The sequence below is a fragment of the Lactuca sativa genome, chromosome 3 (assembly GCF_002870075.4).
Source record: "Lactuca sativa cultivar Salinas chromosome 3, Lsat_Salinas_v11, whole genome shotgun sequence".
Taxonomy (NCBI): domain Eukaryota; kingdom Viridiplantae; phylum Streptophyta; class Magnoliopsida; order Asterales; family Asteraceae; genus Lactuca; species Lactuca sativa.
This window is the reverse complement of record NC_056625.2, coordinates 237,052,125-237,079,345: the sequence shown is the minus strand read 5'-3', so window position 1 is coordinate 237,079,345 and position 27,221 is coordinate 237,052,125. Positions and strand designations below refer to the sequence as shown.

The 27,221-nt window shown below is 31.8% G+C and overlaps 2 protein-coding genes across 2 annotated transcripts; one reads left to right on the top strand and one right to left on the bottom strand.

Annotated features, from left to right (window-relative positions):
• Positions 1-921: 921 nt before the first annotated feature.
• Positions 922-18,727, bottom strand: LOC111902442 (putative receptor-like protein kinase At5g39000). Its single transcript, XM_023898271.3, has 4 exons — positions 18,574-18,727; positions 17,336-17,526; positions 3,171-4,082; positions 922-3,028 (listed from the first exon to the last, which is right to left on the bottom strand). The coding sequence occupies exons 2-4, from the start codon at positions 17,522-17,524 to the stop codon at positions 3,014-3,016; spliced, it is 1,116 nt and encodes a 371-aa protein (XP_023754039.1). The 5' UTR covers positions 17,525-17,526; positions 18,574-18,727; the 3' UTR covers positions 922-3,013.
• A 1,568-nt stretch (positions 18,728-20,295) lies between these two features.
• LOC111902441 (uncharacterized) lies at positions 20,296-26,927 on the top strand. The gene is made up of 5 exons (XM_042900720.2): positions 20,296-20,580; positions 22,398-22,445; positions 22,602-22,662; positions 23,906-24,014; positions 26,762-26,927. The coding sequence occupies exons 1-5, from the start codon at positions 20,296-20,298 to the stop codon at positions 26,793-26,795; spliced, it is 537 nt and encodes a 178-aa protein (XP_042756654.2). The 3' UTR covers positions 26,796-26,927.
• The last annotated feature ends 294 nt before the right edge of the window (positions 26,928-27,221 follow it).

The following is a 27,221-nucleotide window of genomic DNA, read 5'->3' as shown; positions in this document are numbered from 1 at the left end:
CAGTATAGTATTATTAAAATAGTTGCTTTCGGGTCAATTTAAATTAAACGTGTTTGATTTTATTGTCAAGAATTATTAATCATCCAGTTTGTTTTTATTTAAGACTTACTTTCTTGTTTTGTCAAATATTTTCAAATATAAAAATAATAATAATAAACAATGTAAAATGCATAGTTTTATTTTTTTATATTGAAATTATTTTTGCTAATTCTTATTTTTAGATTTGATATAAACGACGTGTATATATGTATAATAATTCTTATTACCACTTTATTTAAAAATATAAGTTTTAAATTTCAAATAAAAAAACAATAAATAACTTTGTCGGTCATTTTCACTTTATATTAAGAATCTATATTAATAACTAACTTGTATCTTTGTGTATTTTGTATAATAAAGATAAATATTATAATCAATATTATTTGACATATTTTAATTTATTATCCACGTATTAACCTCAATAATAAAAGCGGAATTGTAACCTTCAATTTTAAAATTTGAATCGCCGTCTAGGATTTCCAATTTTCCACAATATATGGGACACGTTTTTTATTTGGTATAATAGATAAAGATTTATTACCTTTATTTTAGGCATAATATATTTTTAGTTTGAATCATTGCCTATCTTTTCCACCTAAATAGGGTTAAGTTATAAATTTAATATTATTTTATTGGTTGTTACTTGTACTATCGGCTAAATCGTTTGGACGTCTTAAAAAAATAATATTATTATATTGATGTTATTTTTAGAAACAGTGAGATTTCCTTTATAATGTATTATATATATATATATATATATATATATATATATATATATATATATATATATATATATATATAAGTTATAAATATTATAACTTGGAAGTTATGCATGTCCTTGTAATGTTTACAACATATTTAAGCGAGTACTATACACTATTACATATATACTTATCGAACATACTCGGCTTCTATAGTAAAACTTTATTTGTGTACATTAGTTAATAACTTTTACACTGAGATGTTAATCATTACCTAAGTATAAACATTTAGTATACCCACTCAACTCAACTGTATCCGTTAATCCTTGGAGCGAGATACATATGTATAGATCTATATAGGTTAACACCTCCACCTGCGGTTGTTAGCTACAGCCTTGATGGATCAATTGAAGCGAGTGATAAGTATCTTTAGTCTTTATCCACAATGTCCAATGAAGCATCGTAGGGGGTTATATCTAGTCACATAGCTCGGTGATAGGACTCACTATAAATATTAATTGGGTCTCTCTCTCTCTCTCTCTCTCTCTCTCTCTACAAACCATGCACTTGGTTTTTCTCACTTCAAAACAGTTACAAGTATGGTTTTACTTGTGGAAAAACACCTTTTGGTTTTTCAAAGATTCTTTAAAGGCTATTTACAAACTCATTTTTAAGTATTGTTTTACTTACAATGAAAATACTTTTCGATCATTTTAAAAGTATCAGTATTGCTCTAGTGGAAAACATGTAACTCTCACCAACCTTGTGTTGACCCTCAAAACCATGTGTATTCTTTGAAAATCACTGAACAAGCATTTCAATGATGGATTAGTCATGGATTTTAGGCAAACAAGTTTTCTAGATTTTTTTATATCCGCTTAACTATTTAAGGCAATTTATGTACTATATTATTATCTATAAGTACCTTGTATTCAAACCTGAAGATGGAATACAACTATTGTTTGTTTATTATTGTACTTGTGCTATATATTCAGTTTACTTGTGATCCATGAACTAAGTCGCACAGCCCGACTTGTTCCACCGCCTCGATCGGGGGTTGTGAAAACACCCATGTAGATAGTTTTGAGTATGTCACAAGCGTCTTTTGTTGTCTTCTTCTCCGCTAAAGTCAACAAAATATAACCAGGTATTGCTTGGAATGTGACAGCCATCACAACCCTATCATTCTTGAAACCAACCAGATTATGAGGGTGTTTTCGTTTAATTGTTTCCTACACTTCTAGAGCCTGCATCGAGCCTTCATCTTTATTGCTAAGATAACGTAATTGCTTCTGGTTAACAAAGGATATTAGGGAGAAAACAAGCCATTTTTCTTTTGTCCTTCCATATCAATAATAACGGGTGAATACGGTTTGATCTGATACCAAATGTAATCAAACAATCTAGAAATTACCTTGATCCAAGGTACACAATAAGAACTAAAACAAAAGAACACAGGATAATGGAAGAAGAACAACGAACAAATAAATTTCTAGGAAAATTGCTTTGTTTCTAAGCTTTATAGAGGAAATCATAATAAAAAATACTAAAACATTAAAAACATAACCCTACTTACACTAGACATAACTGAATTCTAAAACTTTAAATTAGGAAGGATTTCCTAAAATTTCCCAAAATACCTCTGGATTATTTTTGTCCTAGATTTTGAATTACTCCAACAGGTTCTACCTAGCCAACCACCTATGACAATTTTTACAACATTTGAAAGTAGTTGAAAAGAAACAAGATTACATTTGCAAACTAAATTTGGCACATAACGGAGAGCATATGTATGACTTTTCATTAATTTATATCTAGATATAAATCGCCTTGTTTAAGTGAAAATTTTGGTGATATCTTTTTATCCATTAACTATGAGGAATATCATATAAGAACTAATTTTATCCAATGTGTTATGTTTTTTCAATTGTAATTATCATGATACGATGAAAGTTCCATTCCATATAAAGTCTAATACTCAACTTCTAGTGATTAATATCACACCTTTTGTCCTAAAACAAGTTAATTGGGTGAACTACCTTATGCGGTAGCATCGTGTGCTGCTATTGAGGATTATGAGTTAATGAAGGTTTATATGTAAGGACATATTATATATATAGAATGAAATATATAGTTGTTAGTCTTTACAACGTTTTTTCACTTTGTAGAAGACCAAACTATAGTATTGTGTTACCTCGCTATTTCCCTAGATAACCATAAAATTAAGTTTTACTTATTCGTCGATTCCTCCCTAGCTTTGATGATTTGGTTGCTTATAGATCATTTATCTGCAAAATTCAAGGATAAAAGGAGCTCAACTTAGTTCACACAAATATGAACATCTAGGATCTAATCAAATTGAACAATAGATATAACATCATCTCCTTACAATTTAAATCAAAGAAACATAAAAATAATATTAAAACTTACTTCAATTTTCAAGGCATCCTTAAGTTGGATTACAATCTCAGCACTTGTAGGTCGTTTTTCTCGAGTTTTATGCAAGCATTGGTATGCAATAGCTGAGAACTTGCTTAATGATCTTGTGTTGCTGTGTATCTTTATGTTGTGATTAATAATCTTATCCAACTCTCCATTTTTGTACCGGATTTGAGCCAAATGATGTAGGAACCGACGCTCATCATGGTAGTTAAAAACACATGCCAACCTTCCACACATAACTTCAAACAAAACCACACCAAACGAATAAATGTCCGACTCTTTTGTTAAAAACCCTGTTCTTTCATATTGTGGGTCAATATAACCATATGTGCCGGCAGGGTTAGTGATCACAAAGGTATTTTGTTGATTTGCTAAACCTATTCTAGCTAATCCAAAATCGGAAAGTTTTGCATTCCAATTTGCATCCAACAAAATATTCGCACTTTTCACATCACGATGGATTATTCTATGTTTTTCGGCCACTTGGTTATGAAGATAGTCTAATGCAGAAGCAACACCAACACATATTTTAAGAATTAGGTTCCATGGCAGTGTATATGACATGGTACTATCACTTAAATATTTGTCAAGGCTTCCATTGAATGCATATTCATAAACAAGGATCATTTCATTGTTATCATCACAAAACCCTAGAAGTGTTATAATATTTTTGTGTTGATACTCTGAAAGCATTGTAACCTCTGTACGGAACTCCTTGTTACCCTGAAATCCGGTCACATCTAGCCTCTTTACAGCAACCAATTGATTTACATGACTTGCCCATGTGAGGATCCCAATATATACCTTTCCATAACCACCCTTCCTAATGAAGTTTCTTTCACTAAAGTCTTGGGTACAATCTTTTATGACATGGAAGGGTATTTTGAGGTCAATTAGTTGCTGCAATGGAACATAATAATATAAAATAATTAATATTCAACACAATATATATATATATATATATATATATATATATATATATCATATATATATATATATATATATATATATATATACATATATTACGATAAATACCGAGGAATTTTATTAACTATTCACTTCAACATTATACACTCTTCTATGTTGGGTACATGTAATGTCGCATTTTTTCGTTACTAATTCAGGAAGCTGATTTATAAATTAATAAGAATAATCACATAATTAGGGATAAACGTTCAACCCTAAACACACAATTTGAGTGGGAGATTTAGCAAAATGAGAAGAAGAACAAGGGAGGAAAAGGGAGAATGGGAGGAGGTAACTCCAACGTTGTCATATGAGTTTGAGGTAACCATGTTGTGTTACTTTCATTCCTATCAATTCTTCTCTTTGTTTTCTTTTCCTTGGTATATGTTGTTAAAACAACGATAAGACTACCATTAACCACCACAACACCACCATTAGATAACAAATAATTGGTGGTTCTGTATAAGGCCTTAATTTCTAGTTATGGTGTCATAAAGGGCTCAATGGGTTAAGATGGAAGCTTGACCTTGAAGTATGTAAATATTTAAATGGATAGTAAAGACTTAATTTCATATTTCTATAAATTCATGCATTAATGTAACGACCCGTCTCTGGTATGTTGCTTCCATAACATTTGGTTAGAAGTTTTCGAGAGGGACTCGACGAGTCTATAGCCCAACTCGTCGAGTAGGGGCGGGATTTCGAGCACGTGTTAGTCGGCGAGTCCATATTCGGGACTCGGCGAGTCTGCCTGCCAGGAAGAAACCCTAAATCCCTGGGTTGCTCCCTATTTAAGCAGTGTTATGTGCCCCAAACTCGCCTCCTTCACCCTCAGAGAGCTGTGAGAAACCCATAGCCCATCCCTTGATTGATTTAAGTGTTTTTGTGTGGATTCTTGAAGGCTTGAAGAAGAAGAAGAAGAAGAAGAAAGGAACAAAAAGAAGAGGTGTAGAGCAAAGATCCAAGGTCAGAATCAGAGTTCTTTGAGGTATTTCTCAAAATCCTCCTGTTTTATGCTTAAAACCTCCATTAGAACATTTCTAGGGCTAGTTTGATGTATTTTCCAACCTTATAGTTGTATGGATGCCTTAATAGGTCGAGATATCCTTAGATCTGTTCATTTGGGAGTTGTAGAGCCCAGATCTATTGCCTTTTTGAAGTTGCTTTGCATGAGAACCCTAGATCTAGCCTTTATCATGCTTTTTGAGCCTTATTATCTTCTTGGATGCTTATGGACACGTAAAGATAGAATCTTTACGTGTTAATCAAACTAAGGAAGCCCAGATCTATAAGTTTTAGACGTTGGATTCAAGCAGAATCGAGTTTAGAGTAGCTGCATGGATGCGACTCGGCGAGTCGGAAGAGCGACTCGGCGAGTCAAGCCGCGAGTCCCGATTTTTTCCCCTTTTTGAGTGATGTCGAGTGGGAACCTGTGAGTAGTAGAGTGGACTCAGTGAGTTGGAGGGCAGACTCAGTGATGGATGGACTCGACGAGTTGTTCATACAACTCGGCGAGTCCAAGACAATCTTCATAGCTCAAGAACAACTCGTCGAGTTGTTCATATGACTCAGCGAGTCGGATGCAGATTGCCTGAGTTCTCAAATCGATTGGGTACTCGTCGAGTCGATGCCATACTCGACGAGTAGCCACGAGTAGGGTTGAAAAATGAGAATAGGGACTCGGCGAGTTGACGGCCCAACTCGGCGAGTCAGGTCAACTGTAGGTTGACTTTGACCAGGAGAGTTGACTTTGACCAGGGGTAAAAGAGTCATTTTACCCAATGCAGTGATTAGTATTTGATTGAATGTGTTTATGGGTTTGTAGCCGGGAAGATACCGGAGCAGCAGCGGTTAGCTTCCAGATCCATACACACAGCAGCCAGTTCACGAGGTGAGTTTCCTTCCAGTAGGAACGGGTCTAAGGCCACAATGCCGGCCCGATCAGTTAGCAGTAGTTTCCGGACTTCGGTCCGATGCAGTAGTTAGTATGTTTGATGCCTTCGTGTCTCAGACAGGATTTATGTATTATGTGCTATGTGTTTCTGGACTTCGGTCCGATGCAGTATGCAGTATATGTGTCTATATTAGTTGATATGTGTTATGCTATGCTATGATCAGTCAGTTCTGGACTCCGGTCCGATGCAGGGGACGAGGTCCCAGTCAGTTCCGGACTTCGGTCCGATGCAGTTAGTTCCAGACTTTGGTCCGATGCAGTTAGTTCCGGACTTCGGTCCAATGCAGTCAGTTCCGGACTTCGGTCCGATGCAGCTAGTTCTGGACTTCGGTCCGATGCAGTGGGCAAGGCCCAGCATGTGCTTTATTTGTTATTGTGTGGTATGTGGTAGTTCGGGGGAGCTCACTAAGCTTCGTGCTTACAGTTTCAGTTTTGGTTTCAGGTACTTCCGCAAGCAAAGGGAAGAGCTCGGGATGATGGCATCGCACACACCACAGCTTCAATTTTTGTCCTGGGAGTTGATTCAGTTTCTTGATATGTTTGGATACAGTTGTGATACAGTTTTCTCACAATATTTTATCATGGTTTTTGAAACACGCAACGTATGTTTTTAGTATGAGATACTTAGTTACATGGTTTTGTTATAATAAAAATTGAAATTTTTGGGTCGTATTTTGGGTTGTTTCAATTAAGACCTTGGAGTTAAGAAGATTAATACAATTTGGAAACCTTATATGTAACTAATTATGATGCCTGCAGTGCTAAAACTGAATCTTAACCATTAAGTCCCTAATGAGACTCCAAAAGTGACATAAAAATTATTATGACCAATCTTTCCAATTCTTCCATTCAACTTCAAAAATTCATACAAGGCAATCAGATTACCTAAAAATCATGAGAATTAGTTTCTTGAAAACTTAGTGTGTCTTCGTTTTGCAAAATTTGAATTGTTTTTCATCATTCCAAATCCTTGAAGCGTAAAATGGTTAATCTTCTCACATTGGTCTGTGTGGTCACATATTTCATGCATTGTCTTCTAAAAATTATAATAAATTCATTAAAAGTCCAAATTCCAAAATTATAAATCCTAGTTAGATATGGATGTATAGTTTCTTCCATATCAAGGGCTTGATGTACTTCTTTGTATATTTGTACAGTACAGAGTGGTGCGGTAAACGATTGAAATTATACATTAACTTGTGACATGCATAATTAATTCTACAAAACTCCAATTCATGAAAATTTAGAGGCTATGGTTAGGGTATAATGTCTAGTATACCATGAATTTTTCGTAAGAATTAACTTATATGTTACTAGATTAAAGGCTACCACCTTTACAAGTAGGTCCAGAAAGTAACATCTCAAACTTGATAACTTGTAAAATTAATATAAAATCAACAAATCATTAGAACAAGATCTTTATATTCCCGAAAAGGTAAGAGAGAGAACTATACAAATATAATTTAATCTGAACATAATTATGAGTTTAAAGTTAAGAAATCAGATCCCAAACAGAACACTACAACTAAAGAGAAGATAAAAAAGTATAAATACAAGTATTGTAAGGGTAATGCAATAAAGCACATGTTGAGTCATGTTATAATTGTTGTGTAGGTTCTCAGAAAGGAAAAGATCCCTCTAGCTTCTGCAAGCTAAATTTTCAAGTTCAAGGAGGTGAGTTACACTAACTCTACTATTATGTAGGCATTACTTGTTTTATGTTATGGTTCATGGATAGCCTAATCTAGTAAAGTGAACAATGAAATGTAGAATGTAGTTTGTTCTCCATTGAGGCGAGCTGCAATCTTATCTCTTATCTCCCTATTATGAAGTAAGGGGTAGTTCCTAGAAGGGGGAACAAGGTTATGGTTGGTACCAACAATATGTGCTAGGAACGTTAATTTCTTATACTTTATGTGAAATGTTGTGCTATGCGTAAGTAAGTGATCTTTATAATGGTAGAGTAAGGTGTATGCTCACTAAGCGTGATGCTTATCTGTTGTTATTTAACATTTTTCAGGATCATGAAGTACTAATAAAGGAAAGAGACAGGTGTGACTGTTGGCGACATTCTCTTGAAACTTTTATGAAAAAAAAAATTATGTTTTAAACCTAAGATGTTTTTCCTTCTGCTAATGTTTCTTTTTAAGGTATTATTTTAAAAGTATGGTTAAATGTTTTTGAAAACTTTAATTATAATTTTTTATGTTTTATATATTTAATAAAAAAAATTGGGTCGTTACAAGTTGGTATCAGAGCATGTTGGTTTGAGGGATTTAGACATACACTTTGGTGTTTAAGCTCAAACCAGTGCTCAAACTTTTTCAAAAAAAATAGTTTCAAAATAAGAATGTGAGAAAAATAACTAAATAAATAAATGAAGTTTGAATGTTAAAGTTTGAGAAAAAGAAGAGAGTGTGAAGCGTGCAGTCATCCAAAAGTCAACGAGTAGTGAGCCACTTACTCATAATAAGTCTTCATGTAAAAGTGGTATGACATATGTAATGCTTATGCTTTTCATGCTAAAATTACTTATCAGGATGTTTATGTGTTTATGTGTTTATGTTGCTTATGTGCTTATGATGTTTATGTGGTTACATGCCTTATATGTGTGTTATGTAAAGTACATGCTTTTGTGATGTTCAGTTAGATCCTACAGGCAGCATGTATCTTGAATGCAATGATTGTATACATCTAGTATTACATAGGTTTAGAGAACTGATTTGGCCTTACTTCATGTTCCTTTTTGGGTTATGGTCTTAGGTTTGAATCAATTTGTAAAGGCCTATTTTGGTTCTGAGGGATGCATTGTCATGCATCCATGGTGTAGGCTTGCCTATCGGAGAAAGTTAAGATAACATGAAATGCTAAAGTAGGAATGCATACTCATGATGAGAAAGGAATAATAAATCGATGAATAAGTAGACAAGTATTAGACCCATCATGTATATAAGGAAGTTTCGTGTGATCTCTCAGAACAAATATATGTCAATATGAAAGGTAGTAAGGGTATGTACTATCTAAAGGACATGATCGACATTTAAGTCGGGAAGAATCACGAAAAGGCATAAAGGATTGATAAGTTAATATAAAAGTAATGTATAAATGATCAAGTATTGATGTTATAATACCCCTGAATTATGTTTTAGAAAATAGTGAGTACTATGGGTAGACTATCAGACATATCCGGGGGTTCTGAGATACCTACTATTCAGAATTTATTTTGAGTTAGGTTCACGAAGCCATTCAAGAGATGTTTCTAGGGTTGTTCGCACAACTCAAAGTTGAGATGGAAGAATTTCTTGATAGAAAGATTGCTACTATGATGCAAAATACAAGAGTCCTAGGTTGGAGGTTGTCTGGTGGATAGAGTATTGAATCTTTTGTTGTATAAATCACCACTTTTTTCATAGGAAGAAAGGCTCGTTGGTGAGCAGTGAACGACTATCTGACATTAAGGGTGCCTTTTGTACCAGTTTACGTACTGTTGAGATGAAGGTATCTTCGGTTACGATCATGATGCACGATGAAACGAGTGACTGATGAGACTTGTTGACAAAGTTTTGTACCAATGAAGAAGTGACAGCCATAACATAGGAGGAATTCAAAGGAATATTCAAAAGGAGTAGATATCGTTGGTGGAGATGAACAGGACGGTGAAGGAGTTTCTGTTTATGAAGCAGAACAAATCACTGCCAAACTTCAAGATAGAAGAGTGAGGTAACCAACTAGTATAAAGGTAGGTATGGATGTGTTGAGGTGATGTTGTTCCCTAATCGATTGTGAGCAACAGTTAGTGCAAGTTTGAATCCTAAATGGCAGAGAACTGGTCAATCCTAATGGAAAGAGATGGGCGGTACTCATGCGGGGGGGGGGGGGGGGGGGGGGGGTTATCAGTAATGTTTCAAGATAATTGAAGCTACATTAGTTAAGGCGTTTGACTCACAATTTCAAATTTAGAATCATAGTCTTTTCTCTACGATATGGAGACATTATCTATATGGGTTAAAGTGTAGGATTTATGTTGATCACAAAAGTTAAAGTGCCTTATGGAATTAGCAGGATTTGAACTTATAGCATCATAGAGGCTTACTTGTACTAAGAGATTATGCTTGTGAAATGCTTTACCACCCAAGTAAAGCTAAGTGGCAGCTGTTGTGCTTTGTAGAAATTACCATGAAACGTCATTTTGTGTTGTATGTTCAAGGATACCTGAAGTTAATATGCAGTTAGATATGATCAGGAAGGCGTAAGGAGGGTGCAACTAGGATTCTAAAGACATTATGGTAACATCGTCGCATATTATAATTAACAGGGGAGCCAAAGATGAAATGTGAACACATTATTTAGAATCGTTCGAAGATAGAAATTTCGAGGAACAAACTTTATTAAGTGGGGAAGAGTTGTAACGTCCTATTTTTTTCGTTACTAATTTAGGAAGCGTTTTTATAAATTAATAAGAATAATCACATAATTAGGGATAAATATTCTACGAAGGTATATCGGTGAATAAAATACATAAAAGGCATTAGATAAATTTTAAAGAGTTATATAATAAATAAAGATAATAAAATAAATAAATATGTAAATAAATAAATAACAATAATTAATTAAGAAATATATAATTAAGGGACTTGTAATTGTTTTATGAGAAAGGGCTGAAGTTGTCAACTTATAAATATTGTGACACAAAGATATTTGCTTTAAGGGTTAAATCTTACATTGTGGACAAGTTGAGGGGGACAAATTGAAAAGTCTTAAATCAGCCATGTATTTGACGGGATTAAAGATCCGTGAGAGTTTTTCTTGAAGCCCAAACTTAAGATCACATTGTATACAGCCCCATATATATTTACCCCTTGCGTTAAACCCTAAAATAGAGGCTTCCATCGGAGATCCATGTTTCTGAAATTCTCGCCGGAGAAAAAAAAAGAGCAGGGGCGTTTAAGTTTGTGGTTACCATGTTGTGTTTTTTTCATTCCTATCAATTCTTCTCTTTGTTTTCGTTTCCTTGGCATGTGTAGTTAAAACCACCATTAGACCACCAATAAGTGGTGGTTCTATATAAGGTCTTAATTTCTAGTTATGGTGATATAAAGGGCTCAGTGAGTTAAGATGAAAGCTTAACCCTAAAGTTTGTAAACATTTAAATGGGTAGTTACGCTTTAATTTCATATTTTTATTAAGTCATGCATTAAGACTTTGGGCTTTGGAGTAAAGATGATTAACACAATTTGGAAACCTTATATGCAGCCAATTATTATGTCTAAAGTGCTAAGACTAAATCTTAACCATTAAGTCCCTAATGAGACACCAAAAGTGAATTAAAAATGATTATGACCAATCTTTTCAATTTTGTCATTCAAATTTTAAAATTAGTACAGAAAACCAGAATACCTAAAAATCATGAGAATTCGTTTTCTGGAAATCTTAGTGTCTTCTTTTTGCAAACTTTGAGTTGCTTTTAGTAGTTCCAAATCCTTGAAGGGTAAAATAGTCAATCTTCTCTGGTCTATGCTATCATATATTTCATGCATTGTCTTCTAAAAATTACTAGTATAATAAATTCATTAAAAGTCCAAATGCCAAAATTCCAAAGCCTATTGTTAGATATGGATGTCTAGTTTCTTCCATATCAAGGGGTTGATGTAATTCTTATAGATTTGTACAATTTATTAAAAGAGTACAAAGTGGTGCGGTAAAGGACTGAAATTAAACATTAACTTGTGACATGCATAATTAATTCTACAAAACTCCAATTCTTGAATATTCAGATGCTATGGTTATGGTTAGGATATAATGTCTAGTATACCATGAACTTTGGAGTTACGCTTTAATTTCATATTTTTATTAAGTCATGCATTAAGACTTTGGACTTTGGAGTAAAGATGATTAACACAATTTGGAAACCTTATATGCAGCCAATTATTATGTCTAAAGTGCTAAGACTAAATCTTAACCATTAAGTCCCTAATGAGACACCAAAAGTGAATTAAAAATGATTATGACCAATCTTTTCAATTTTGTCATTCAAATTTTAAAATTCGTACAGGAAAACAGAATACCTAAAAATCATGAGAATTCGTTTTCTGAAAATCTTAGTGTCTTCTTTTTGCAAACTTTGAGTTGCTTTTAGTCATTCCAAATCCTTGAAGGGTAAAATAGTCAAGCTTCTCTAGTCTATGCTATCATATATTTCATGCATTGTCTTTTAAAAATTACTAAATAATAAATTCATTAAAAGTCCAAATGCCAAAATTCCAAAGCCTATAGTTAGATATGGATGTCTAGTTTCTTCCATATCAAGTGGTTGATGTAATTCTTGTAGATTTGTACAATTTATTAAAAGAGTACAAAGTGGTGCGGTAAACGACTGAAATTAAACATTAACTTGTGACATGCATAATTAATTCTATAAAACTCCAATTCATGAATATTCAGATGGTATGGTTAGGATATAATGTCTAGTATACCATGAACTTTTCCTAAGAATTAACTTAAACCTTACTAAAGTAAAGGCTACCACCTTTACAAGTGGGTCTTGAAAATAATTGCTCAAAGTTGTTAACTTGTAAATTAATATAAAATAAAATCGCTAGCACAAGATCTTTATATTCCTAAAAAGGTAAGAGACAGAACTTTATGAGTATAATTTAATAAGAACTTATGTATGAGTTTAAAGGTAAGAAATCAGATCCCAAACAGAACACTATAATTAAAGAGAAGTTACAGAATTAAAATACAAGTACTGTAAGGGTAATGTAATAAAGCACATGTTGAGTAATGTTATAATTGTTGTGTAGGTTCTCGGAAAGGAAAAGATCCATATAGCTCCCACGAGGTAAGTTTTAAAGTTCAAGGAGGTGAGTTACACTAACTCGTCTATTATGTATGCATTACTTATTTTATGTTATTGTTCACTGATACCGTAATCGGGTAGAGTGAACAAGGAAATGAAGAATGTGGTTTGCCCTCTAGTGAGGCAAGTTGCACTTTTATCTCTTATTTTCCTATTAGGGAGTAAGGTGGGTGGGTGTGTGGGTGGGGGGGGGGGGGGAGCTCCCGGAAGGGGGACAAGGTTATGGTTGGTACCAATAATATGTGCTAGGAACATTTATGTCTTATGCTTTGTGAAAAATGTTATGTTATGTGTATATAAGTGATCTATATAATGGTAGAGTAACATGTACGTTCACTAAGTGTTATGCATCTTTGTTGTTATTTAACATTATCAGGATCGTTAGGTACTACTAATGGAAAGAGACCGGTATGACAACAGATGACATTTTCTTGAAGACTTTTATGAAAAAAAGATGTTATGTTTTAAACCTGTGATGTTTTTGCTTCCGCTAATGTTTCTTTTTGAAGTATGATTTAATGTTTTTGAAAAATTTTATTAGTAATTTTAAAAAGGTAACGACTTCTTTTTAAGTATTATATATTTAAAAAAAAACATTTGGTCGTTACTAGACATTATCATTTAGTCGTTTATATATGAAAGCCCAGGAGTTGTGTTATTCAGATATGAAGGAGTTATGTTATTTAGAAATGAATGACGTGTAAGCTGTATTTAAAATTGGATACATTGTTCTTCATTTATGAATATTAAAGATGACAAAAGAGATTATGAAAAATATAATATACCTATATTATATATAAAAATTTTGATATGAATGTATATATTTATTATATATGTAGAAAATAAAAATTCATGAGTTTATGTATATATATTTTTTATCTAAATGAAAATAAAGTGTATAAAATAACAAATAAAAGAATGTTCACGCTATGGGGCAGATGATGGAATCTCTAGACCCTTGATAGCAAAGACATGAAGCGGTGTTGAGGAATGATTGCCAAGATACCTAAAATTTTAGAGGGGGGAATGTGACATTTGTGGACCAGTTCTAACTGTCAACTAATGCTAAAGGATCAGCTAAATGGGTCTATGGGATTGGTTACTTGACTCATCAAGAGAATAATACTCGGTTGCATCACTTAGATTTCATATTGATAACTCAATCCTTCCATCAAGTGATGATAGATGGCCCTGGAACTTGCTAATCCTAGGAAAAATGAATATTCTTGCCTGGAGAATCTGTCATGGCAAAGTCCCTTTAATGGTAAATCTTTCCAAATTGGGAATCTACTAATCTAACTTATGTAGGATATATATATATATATATATATATATATATATATATATATATATATATATATATATATATATATATATATATATATATATATATGAACTTGCTAATCCTAGGAAAAATGAATATTTTTGCCTGGAGAATTTGTCATGGCAAAGTCCCTTTAATGGTAAATCTTTCCAAATTGGGAAACTGCTAATCTAACTTATGTAGGGTATATATATATATATATATATATATATATATATATATATATATATATATATATATATATATATACCACATGAAGTCTGGCAACATGTTTGCAAATGGTGGGGTTTGTTGGATTATCCACTCAACTCGGTTAGAGATTTGTTAAATTGCAAAACAAATCTTGGAGGACATCAAAGGCCATCAAGTATTCATGAAGCTATAATATTGGTGTTTATTTGGGTGGTTTGGAATTACACAAATCCAAAAGCTCACTCTCCAAATTCAAGATCAAAATAAAACCATATACGGTGTTGGGCCATTGGCTTATGAGGTACAAACCCTCTCACTCTTATGGATCAATGCTAAGGAAACGAAAATGGTAGAATCTGAGTTGGTTTGAATGGTGTTGTGATCCTATTTTGCAACGTTATAGAAGGTTATAGCTTTATCCTATTATGTTGCTTTTATATGTTTTGTATAATCTCTCTTTTGCTTATATGCTTTGTACACACCTAGCCATTGTCTAGATTTTGTTTCTATTTTATGCCTACTTGATAAAAAAATGTTCTAGCTACAGATAAGGATAGTGATTAACATAAATTAAGGAAATGGGATCAATGTCAGAGTGAGTGTATATGTGTCTTCATGTGTACACATTTTCACATAAAATTACAACTCATCAAGGGATTCTTAAATTATGTTATATCTAAGTAATAAAGATATATATGTTTGTCATTTTGACACAAGGTAATGATGAATGACTATATGTGGAGTTTCATGATGTATACATTAACTGTTTAAGAATATGGTATTCATACTTTGACAAGGAATATGATATTGTATCACGAGAGAGGATAAAGGACCCTAGAATAAAAAAATGATTGAATGTGATCTATCAGATTCGCTTGATTTGTATGTATGTATGTATGAAATGAGATATACAACATGAAAATTATATATATAGTTTAGGAAATCATGATGTATGCTTAAGCATATAGTTTCTTAATAAAACCCCAAGTGAGCATAAATACTAGCTTATTGGGTATTTATATAATGACTTAAAGTTAACAAGATCTTTCATATATCTAGATTTAACAAGGAAAACTATCTTCATATGAAGTTATATGGCCTACCAAGCTTTGAATTATGCAAGATTATATTGTTGAACAACACTTCATGAGTGTTTTATTCCATGTCATTCCACCAATAAGACATATATTTGTGTATATATATATATATATATATATATATATATATATATATATATATATATATATATATATGTATGGTGAGGTTCAATAAAGAACCATTATTAATCATGGAACCAATGAACCAATTTTTTTTTTCAACTTTTAAAGCTTACTTGTTTTCAATAAAAAAACTAATAATACATAAATTGATAACTTTTAATCCTTTTTTCCAATGATATCAAATTTGTTGAAAAAAATAATTTTTTTTCTTCAAATTCAAAATGTGAATCTGTGTAGATCCACAATATGAATCTGTTCACACGGTGAATCCGAAAAATATATTTGCATTCACAATGTGAAGTTAGAATTTGGATAATTTTAGGTTTTTTTTTCAATAGAAAATAAATTTTATAACTTGAAAATATGTTTAGTTCCTTGGAAAACTATTTATAGTGGTTCTCTATTTAACTAATATATATATATATATATATATATATATATATATATATATATATATATATATATATATATATATATATATGTATGTGAGAAAGTTCAAATAAGAACAATTATGAAATCGAAAACAGGAGAACAAATCTTAGCCACATATTTCTATTTACCGCAAAAACCTCCAACATACAGGCGCGACAGATCAACACAACATTGATATGTGAATATAAAGATAAGTATATTCTCCCATATAGCAAATCTATCGCTTAAGCGTTTCAGTGTACCCGGATGACGAAACAGATCATATTCATATATGAATAATTGCTTGAGAATATGCATGTACTTATTCATATATTAATATACTTTATATATTTATATACGAATATATTTTTTCACATATAAATATTACATTCATCCATTGTGTCAGTACGTTGGAGGATTTTACGGCAAAAAGAAAGATATTTGCCTGATTTGTTCTCGCGTTCTGAACTATATAATTATTCCCATTTGAATATATATATATATATATATATATATATATATATATATATATATATATATATATATATATATATATATATATATATATATATATATATAGGCTTAGAAAATATGTGGCTGTCATGTACCTAACGTTAGATAAAGAACCATACAAAACTACATAGTTTTAACAAAATGCAATAAAATCTCTCTACCATCTTTCTTGCATCCACTATTAGAGCTTATGCTAAGCTTTGTACATATTTTTATGGAATTTTATAAGTTTAATTTTGCACCACAAAACATGTATAAGAATATTTTAGCAACTACTTGTAGGTCTCAAAATTGAAATTTAATATAAAAAACTACATTGAAAGATTGAAATTGTTCATTAAAAAACCCACTAAATCAAAACACACGATTGTCGTAAGGATATGAATCTTATCTTTCTTATTTTCTATTTTTTTATTCTTTTTTTAATATATATACATAAGCTATAGCTAATTTAGATATACATTGATTATTCTGTTGAAAAAAAGTGTAGTGTAGGTAGCTAGTATTTATGTATGACATAATTTTGTATTTTAAGATGCAAACTTGGTTTATTTTTGTATTTAGATTTAACATGGAAAGCTTTAAGTCCACACACATTGATAAACTAAAGAAATAATAGAATTAATGATTAATTGTTCGTCGGGGGTATGCTTCGATGAGGATCCTAAAATGTCACAAAGAGTGAAAGAGATGCTGTAAAATAAGACGATTGACCTGTTTCGTCCGGGGCATGGCAGCAGCATCATCGTTGAGCTTGGGGAGGTTAGTAGCGAAACGAACCCTTCGTTTAGGCTCCTTTATGACAATTTCCCTGATATTATTTCCCCATCTGTGTAACGCCGCTCCAGAATCATGCTTCTGCTGCACTTCCTCCAAATTCTTGTGAAAATTATAATTCAACATCCCTATAAAACACTAAATAATCAAATAATGATTCTTGGACCAATAGTATATATATATATATATATATATATATATATATCTATATCTATCTATATATATATATATATATATATATATATATATATATATATATATATATCAAGGTTATAAAAATCGTTCGACGTTAGCTAGTCGGTGGACTTGGGTTAAGGGATTAATCGCCTAGGCGGAGATTAATTGAGGGATTAATCAGGGACCATTAATTGCTAATTTGTTAGATTTTAAAAAATTAAATATGACTAATATCATATAAAAGTTCATAAATACCACTAATATCATAACAAAATAGGTTGATATGATAAATACAACACTAATAATACCTCAAATAGTTTCTATTGAGATATAACTTTTTCAAAGTGTTAAAATATCTTCAGGTTCTACTGTTTCAGTCATTGTATGCATGGATTAATCGCTAAGCGCTCTCTAATCGGTCGAGTGGCGCCAAGGGATTAATCGGGACCTAATTAGGATTTTTACAACACTTATATATATATATATATATATATATATATATATATATATATATAAGCTGAGGTACTTAAACTTACCATAGTATGTTATTTTATATCATATATACGTTGTAATCGTCCAATATTCTTATAATTCAATTTCTAACTTGTTTTATTTTCAAGATTTTTATAAATTTCACAATTATCTTCATCTTACATAATTTTCGTTTTCAGTTATAATATATATAGCCTACTAGATGTTTGGTAAAAAGATGTGATGTAAGATGAAGATAATAGTGAAATTTAAAATATCTTAAAAGTAATCAAGTTTGGGTTGAAGTTAAAGAACGTTATAATAGATATATATCAAACAAAACGATGTATTACGATGGATTTGAATACCTAAACTTATATATATACTCGGGATATATATATATATATATATATATATATATATATATATATATATATATATATATATATATATATATATATATATATATATATATATATCCCGAGTCAACAACAAAAAAGTTAAAGGGGAAATTAACGAGAAAGTACCAAACTGAAGAAATTATTAATAGGATGAACGCCACTTAATCTCAAAAAAAGATTAATTCACTGAACTAAATAGTAGTGGAGAACAAGGAATAGAGAGAGATATTAGGCAGAAGAAACAGCTTTCCGTTAATATCCATTACTCAGAATACAAAGTTGATATAGAAAATACAAAGTTGATATAGAATCTCTAACAATGGGGGAGGCACCTGATTCTTGCTAATTGATTCGTTTTTAACCTGGTGGCTATCCCTCTCACAAGTCACATGCAACGGCTCAACAATTTATTCGTTTAATATTAATCCATTACTAAGTGATGAGTATCAGATTCGTTATCTATATAATTTAATAAAAAAAAGTGAACCGGCATATATACTTATCTACTACTTTTAGGCAATGACATTTTAATACGAAATGGTTTCATAGATCGATGAATATAGGTTATTACAACAAAAGCCCTTATTAGTGACGACCTAACATTAGGTCATTGAAAGAATCTTTTAGTCACTACTAGAAATTAATTGGTCATTGAATTTTGATAATCCTACAAATTTAATGACGAATTATATGTGGTGGTCACTGACTCAATCACTAAAATGCAAAAAAAAAAAAAATTAAATTGTTTTTGTTTCATATCATAAGAACTATTTAGTGACTAAAAATAATTGTTACTATATTAACTATGTAGTGACTAAGAATAATGATCAATATGTAAGAAGCTTAATGACAAAAAAAAGTAGTCATTATTCTATTAGAGGTTTAGTGAACAAAAATAGTGGTTACTTATTCAGAACTACACACGCCTACTCTTTAAATGGGATAAAACAATTAGTGACCACTCAATAGTGGTCATGATGAATTATAAGAAAAAAATAATTAGTGACTATAAAGTAATGGTATATATATATATATATATATATATATAAATAATTTTCAGTTAATAAAAACTAAAATATTTTTAATTAATATTTTTTATTTTTGAAAATAACTACAGTTTTGTTTTCTTTTTATACATAATTTTGTAATGACTCGTTACATTATTGACAGATCCTTATCAAACATGTTTACCATAATAATATTTAGAAAAAGTTGAAAAAAAAAAATAAACACGTTAGAAAAAGTTCTAGTTGTATTTATATTTTGACTAAATAATGAGACTTGAATAATTTGACTATAGTTGACTAATTTTTTCCAAGTTAATTATACAGATAATTTTTTGTAAAGACGATTAATTGGTTTCGTAAGGAGGATAAACAAGGCCGATAAAGAGTACTATGCCCTAAATCGATTCAACACATCTGTTTTGCCCTAAATCGATACACCAACAATCTCCAGTTTGATAGCATCGCCCCGGCCCATCGTCCCTGGACCATCATCGTTAGGGGTGTTCATAACCGGATATCCGAAAATTCGGATATCCGAATTTCGGATATCCGAAATTTCGGATAGTTGATTTTTGGTATCCGATTCCGTATCCGAAATTTCGGATATCCGAATTTCGGATATCTGAAATTTCGGATACGGAATCGGATACCAAATCGGATATCCGAAAAATTGAAATTTTGTTAAAATTTGAAAAACATATGAAGTTTTTAAGTTAAAAATACATATTTTTAAATTAGAAAGGCATATGAAGTAATATAGGTATTTAATTAAGGGTGTTATCAATATGTTTTAGTTACTAAAATTCATATCATAAGACATATGCGATTAAAATAACAAATAATGTATAAAATAAAACCAAAATTTTCGGATATCGGATATCCGAATTATCCGAAAAATCTGAAAAGCATTATCCAATTCCGATTCCGAAAAATTGGATATCCGAAATTTCGGATATCCGATTTTTCGGATAATTTGGATTCGGAATTTCGGAATTTCGGATCGGAATTTCGGATACGGATATTTTTGAACACCCCTAATCATCGTCAGTCCATCGTCACTCCACACACTCAGGTTCCATTGACGCACCTCTGTTCTCCACTCGAAGTCAAAGTCGAAGTCAAACAGGTACTCCATACTCGCATGATCTGGATTAAGTGACTATCAAATTCGTTTTCTAGGTCGGCGTTCCATCGTCGTCGTTCCATCGTCCTCCACATCCTCCCGTTGACGCACATCTGCTCTCCATTTGAAGTCGAACGCATCATCTGATAAGCCAATTGATTGAGTGACTATCAACTTCGTTTTCTAGGTTTAACTGAGTTTGACAATCACATTGAATCAAGTTGAATCACCTTCTCATTTATACATCTGTATTCCATAGTATGATCATCTAGTCTATTAAGATAAGTAACTCTTGAACCTGTAACATAATTTTCCTTTGGACTAGAGAAGAAAGAATGCCATTCATTCAGAATGTATTTTTTAGTATGAGAGTATACTAATTATCGTATTTATTTGGTATCATAGTATTTAAATATTTATGAAATGATATACAAATACAAAATAAATAAATAATAATATTTTAGATATTGATATGATTAATTATTCATTAAACTTTAAAATGTTTAATGGATTGGACATGCTATAAATCTAGAACCTGTGTTGACCATTAGATAAGTAACTACAATTATTAGTATATAGAAATGTATAAATACATATTCTCCTTTCTTGTAATAACACTAGCGTCCTATACCCAGAATCTCCTTAATTTATATTTTTGTCACATATGTCATATATACTTAAGCAAAAACATGTGTTTACATATTAATAACCATGAGTTTATAATGCTATTTTTTCATCAATAATTGCTGCATAAACGTCTCCTTCTGCCTTGCTAATTTCAACCTACATCACAAATACTACAAAATTTCATTCCATTCCACCAGGCATAACAAAACAAAAACAAACAGTTTTTATTATTCATTCCAATGGAATCAACCATTCTATTCCAGTCATCCCAAACAACACCTACGTCTAATCTAACAAGAAACAAATATTATGATACTAACCATGCTACGACAATGAATTTTGTTGCGATTCCTGATATAGATAAGTGTAGATATTTGGGAGTTGTAGTGAGAGAAAATATGATCATAGAAAACTGATGGTGTTCCAGGATGAGTCAAGATGTATGCATACCATTGCATCTCCTTTGCACTGGAAATCTCCAATGACCCTTTTACACAAAATATTTTTTTATTTATTATTGTTTTTACATAACATCATTAATTATTATTAAAAAAAGTTAGGAAGGGTATTTTGTGAACAAAGTGTTCTAGGTTATATCAAGAAGGGTGTGCAAAAGCCAAAAACTAATTAAATTTGTGTTTTTTTATGTATAAATTAACAATAAAACTAGTTGTACCATTTTTTGTAAATTATTTAAAAAAAAAATTATACATCTGTAAAACCGTTAGTCAATGTACACAACTGGATTAAGCAAGCACCTGCATGTTTTTCTGTTTGTCTACACTTGGGCTTATTTCGTGATATCAATTCAAAAATTAAGATCAACTTTCAAGTAATTGCAATTCATGGATCTTATTTTATAAGTTAACAGATATATATCTTTCCTAATTCTATGAATCCAATGATGATGATGATAGTTCAATCTTTATGTTGTTTTTCAAGTTCAAAATAAAAGTTCACCTTTTTATTGTTTTTCAAGTACAGAATAAAAGTTCAGCCTTTGTGCTGTTTTCAAGATTAGAATAACGACAATGTACTTCCCTTTTCTTATTAATGCAATCTATCTACAATATAAGTATGTATTTATTTGATCTTTAGTTTGATTTCATTTCTTTATCTTCTTTCTTCATACCTTGATGATGTATGATTAAACACATTTATTCACTAATTTATTTATGTATTTGTTCTTGTAGCATCTTCAGAGTTGCATCAGTCGAAAGAAGATTGTCTCTAGTGAAAAGGTAACCTTTTATTTGTGTGATAAAAAGATAATAATAAGTATGTATTGATTTGAACTTTAGATTGATTTCATTTTTTTCATCTCAGTGATGACTACATATTTCTATCTATTATCTTATCGTTAAAACTAATCAGTAGCTTGTTACATATACATGCAGTTCTCATTGTGCCTTGAAGATCTTATTCCTATAGCTCTTGGGAGGTACATTAAGGCATTAGGTAAGCTATCCCTAAAGTAACTATGAAAACTATCCCTAACCTTACTCTAGAAATTATAGTTTTATCACTTCAAAAAAAAGTCTTCTTGCATTTTTCATTCCTATTTACTGTTTCTCAACGTTTTTTGGCCATGAATTGTCAATGTAAGTAACCATTTTGTTAATTTTATGAAAAGGATTGACCTCATATTTATATTTTAATAAAAAATTATCCTGCCAGTCCTATCTGATTTCTGAATAAAAAACTACAAACATTAAACAATCTCAATCTTATTCTTACCTGTAAATGTTCAAGAACAATAACCTGAAGATCCTTTCCAGCCCCACATTTCATTATTCGCTTAAGACCCTGATAATAATAACCTTTCATCAATGAAAGCTTTATCCCAAAATTTGATTTTGTAAATGCCTTAGAAATTGGTGAACAACTGGACTGGTGCGGGCCCCACCTTAAAGGCTAAGAAACTCCTCTTATGGCGTTAAGTCCAGTCCTGTGTTTGATAAGCAAGAAAAAGTAAACAATCATCTGAATGGAATTGTCAATTGTGATTGATTTTAGGGTTATTAGTAGTTACCATGGTCATAAATGAGACTAGAGAGGGAATCAAATTTGTCATGAAATGTGTGCATGGCATCAGACCATTTCTTAGACATGACAGACAATGAGGCTCTAATGACTTCTGTTAAATCCTCAATATTTGAAGCTTGTTTAGCAACCCGGTGAAGCTCATTTCTCCTACAACAATTAAGAATCAGTTTCATACAAATACTTTCTTCTTTATAAATCACTAACATGCTTCTTAGTATATGTGTTTTTTGTAGTATATTGATAAGTGAATCAGTAAATTTGAAAGTAACCTTTTAAAGAATATTGAGGTCTCGAGTGTTAAGCAATGGAAACCATGCAAATCATGCCTTGGAAATTGAAGTTCCCCAGAACATAGTACTGTCAAATGACAAAGATCTTTAGACAATGTCACCTGTCAACAAGACCAATTTTGTGGTATTGTCAAATGACAAAGCAACTCTTTCATGATTTTAATCAAATTAAATTAAATTAAATGTAATTCTTCAAAAATAAATAAAAAGCAAAGTGGAGGTCCTAAATCGATTGATCTAAAGGAGGCTGGGCCTCGGTTTTAGTTAAAATTGTATCACATAACAATTTTAACGAACGGAAATGACTGGTAACTTTTAAGGGAAAAATGGTAATTTTATTCATACATTCTTATTCTCCTATGCAGTTAGGTCGAAAATGACTCCTAAAACATTATCTGGTAGAGCATTTGTATCTGTTCGAACGCGAACAGGACAAGCTGTGCCGCCTACTAGCAACATACTCAGTCAAAATAGGTAACAAATTTACCTAACTTCTCTCATATAACTTTCCATGTAAGATAGACAATTAAATTAAATGTAACTCTTAAGGGTAAAATGGTAATTTTATTCATACATTCCATGTAAAGTATTGTTATGGATAAATGCAGACCTTTGGATTACCATTATGTTATGAGAAGCCTAATTATTTTCCACAAAATGATGATATTAATAACAAACGTGTTTATTTAACCATGTTTTAATCATCTATTAAATTTAGTTCTAGTAAAACATTAAAACACTGATGAAGTTTAGTTTCTTTAACATGCAAGAAATAGCAATATACTTTTTTTACTTTCTTTATTATAGCATCATACTCTCATTTCTTCTAATAAAAGTTTGCTTTGTATTTGGTTAACATTGGTATTATTGGGTATATTTTTAAAGAATCAAACTACAATGCCTTAACAAGAAACAACTGAAAGTACAATGTTGTAATAGAAAAAAAAAGTAAGATGTTATAGACTTATAGGCTATAGCACACAAATATATTCAACCATAAGATTTACAATTGTTCATTCTTTTACATGATTGCATTGTCTTATTAAGCATTGTGTTTTTTATTTTTCAAAATGTATAGAAATGGTCCCTATGTTTTACTTTGTAGAATTAAAGGAATGGTCCATGTGTAATAGTGTGGACAAATGAGAGAAATGGTCCCTGTTTTTTGGTTTGCAAATATGATAGAAACAACCCTTGTGCTTTTTTATTTTTCAAAATTCACAGAATTGGTCCCTATGTATTAATTATAAAATGGTCCCTATGTTTTACTTTGTAGAATTAAATGAATGGTCCCTTTGTAATAGTGTGGACAAATGACAGAAATGGTCCCTGTTTTTTTGGTTTGCAAATATGATAGAAACAACCATTGTGCTTTTCTATTTTTCAAAATTCACATAACTGGTCCCTGTGTATTTGTGACAACCCTATATTTTTCCAACGCTTTGTAACACTTAAAAGTCAAATACAACGAAACTATTTGCAATCAACGGATTTAACCTCAAAAATAAAGTATTCAAAAATCTAAATTTGGGATGCATCAAATGTTAGATATCGTGCAAAGATTTCTAAAAACATAAAGAACATTTGAAACCGAGTTATAATGAAGCAATTACGACCACACGAGTATTCACGACACACCGGTAAAGCATTATTTAACGTAAAAAGTGAAATTCCAATAAAATGCATTATAGCCTTAGGTATCTAAACGAAAGTCATAGAGTTCATTAAACTGTAAACGTCCATAAAAAGATCGCCCAGATTGGACCTCGTATGAAGAAGTTACGAATTTTTAACGGACTTTAACAGTCCCGGCCTTTTAAAAACATAGTATTAAAAATAAAGTCAAAACTAGCCGGCGGAGTCTAAATGAAAGTTGTAGAGCATAGTCTCACCTATGCGGGGATATAAAGAACGCGAAAAACGGAGCCCGTACGCGAAAGTTACAGAATTTAAAAAATTGAAGCCGGAATTACGCCCAACGTAATTCAAGAGTACGCCCAGCGTACTCAGGTGCAGGGTCGAGTCCCATCGGCTGCAGGCGCTACGCCTAGCTAGACCCGAGTCGTAAGCCATGATGCAAAGTTACGCCCAGCGTAACGCGTACGCCAGCGTACTCCGGTGGTACGCCCAGCGTACTCACATTTTTAGCCCTATAAATAGAGGGCATGAACTCCGGATCTTGGCACACTTCTCTCAAACTCTCACTCACTTTCACACACTTTAAGCACCAGAGGCCATCCCGACACCCTCGGTTCCACCCCCGAGCCCCCGACGAAGGTTCTACGCTACCGAGATCCCCGAGAAGCTCGAAGACGCAGCTTTTCGCAGTTGAAGTTCTGCTCAACTCTAGTCTCACTCTCTTCAAACCGAACAAGTGAGTTCATACCCCTATTTTTCAAGTCTTTTCATGTTTTAGGGGGGGGGGATACAAGTACAATACGAGAAAACGTATCGTTTTATATAAATATAAATGCAACATCTATCTTATTATTATTCGATACCAACATCTTACTTTACGTATAAAGTTTAGTATTTCACCATGTTATTTTCACCAAACGGAACATATTTTCTAAAAAACTATAATGGGTATAGTGTGCGAGTTATTCATACATTCTTACATATACATATTGAAAACGAAATACTTTCACCTAAAGTGTAACAAAGACTTTCTTATCGTAAATCTATTTATACTATGTGATGTGAGATATTCAAATTCAACGTACTCTTAAGTATGCATTTCAAGTCCTGTGTTATAAGCCATAATCTCTTAGAGGGAGAGCGTGATACTTGTGTATAGATTTATACGAGATTGACAATCCCGCACCTAAACTGTTAGCTACAGTTAGACCGGCAGGTCTGGGGTGACAAATGTCATAACACTACAACACTTGAAGAATGTTGTTGCAGGCAGTCTGTGTCAATAGTATGGTTATAAGACTCACACGAAAGTATAAAAACAAGCTTGATTTACGAGACTCATATATGCATTCAGTATTTAGATTATTGTGAGTGCAATATTTATCTTTAACATTTAAATACGAAAGATACTAACACCCTCCAACTATGGGAACTTTTCAAACTATATGTGGAAAATATTGGATTTTCTAGAAACTATGTTCATCTATTTTCTTCCAAAAAGTCATACTTTTTCAGTACAAAAACACTTATGAACTCATCAACTTTACTGTTGACACTTTTTCGAAACCACTTGTATTTCTCAGGGAATCAGTAATACAGGTAACTACCAGCTTTTGAAGAAGGAACACTAAGGCGTTTATTATCAACATTTTAAATCATCATATTGTAATATTCTTTTCGAAACATGCATAACGCAACAATGTACGTTTTTATTATATATATATGATGGTTGTGTTACTTTCTTTACAATATTCAATTGTTATGGTACTATGTGAAGTCATCCACCCCCGAATGTTTCCGCCATTCTAGTTTGGGGGTGTGGCAGATTGGTATCAGAACATTGCTTATAGTGAACTAAGTATATTGAACCACATAAGATATACAAACTATAAATGCAAGAAGGACCAAAAACCCTCTGACAAAACGTTTTCATAAACAATATATTTTCTTTTAAAAATATACATTTTTACACGCATGCATCGGTCTTGTATCATAAACATAGTTTTCTAAAAAGTATTAAGGCAAGTTGTGACACTATGATTG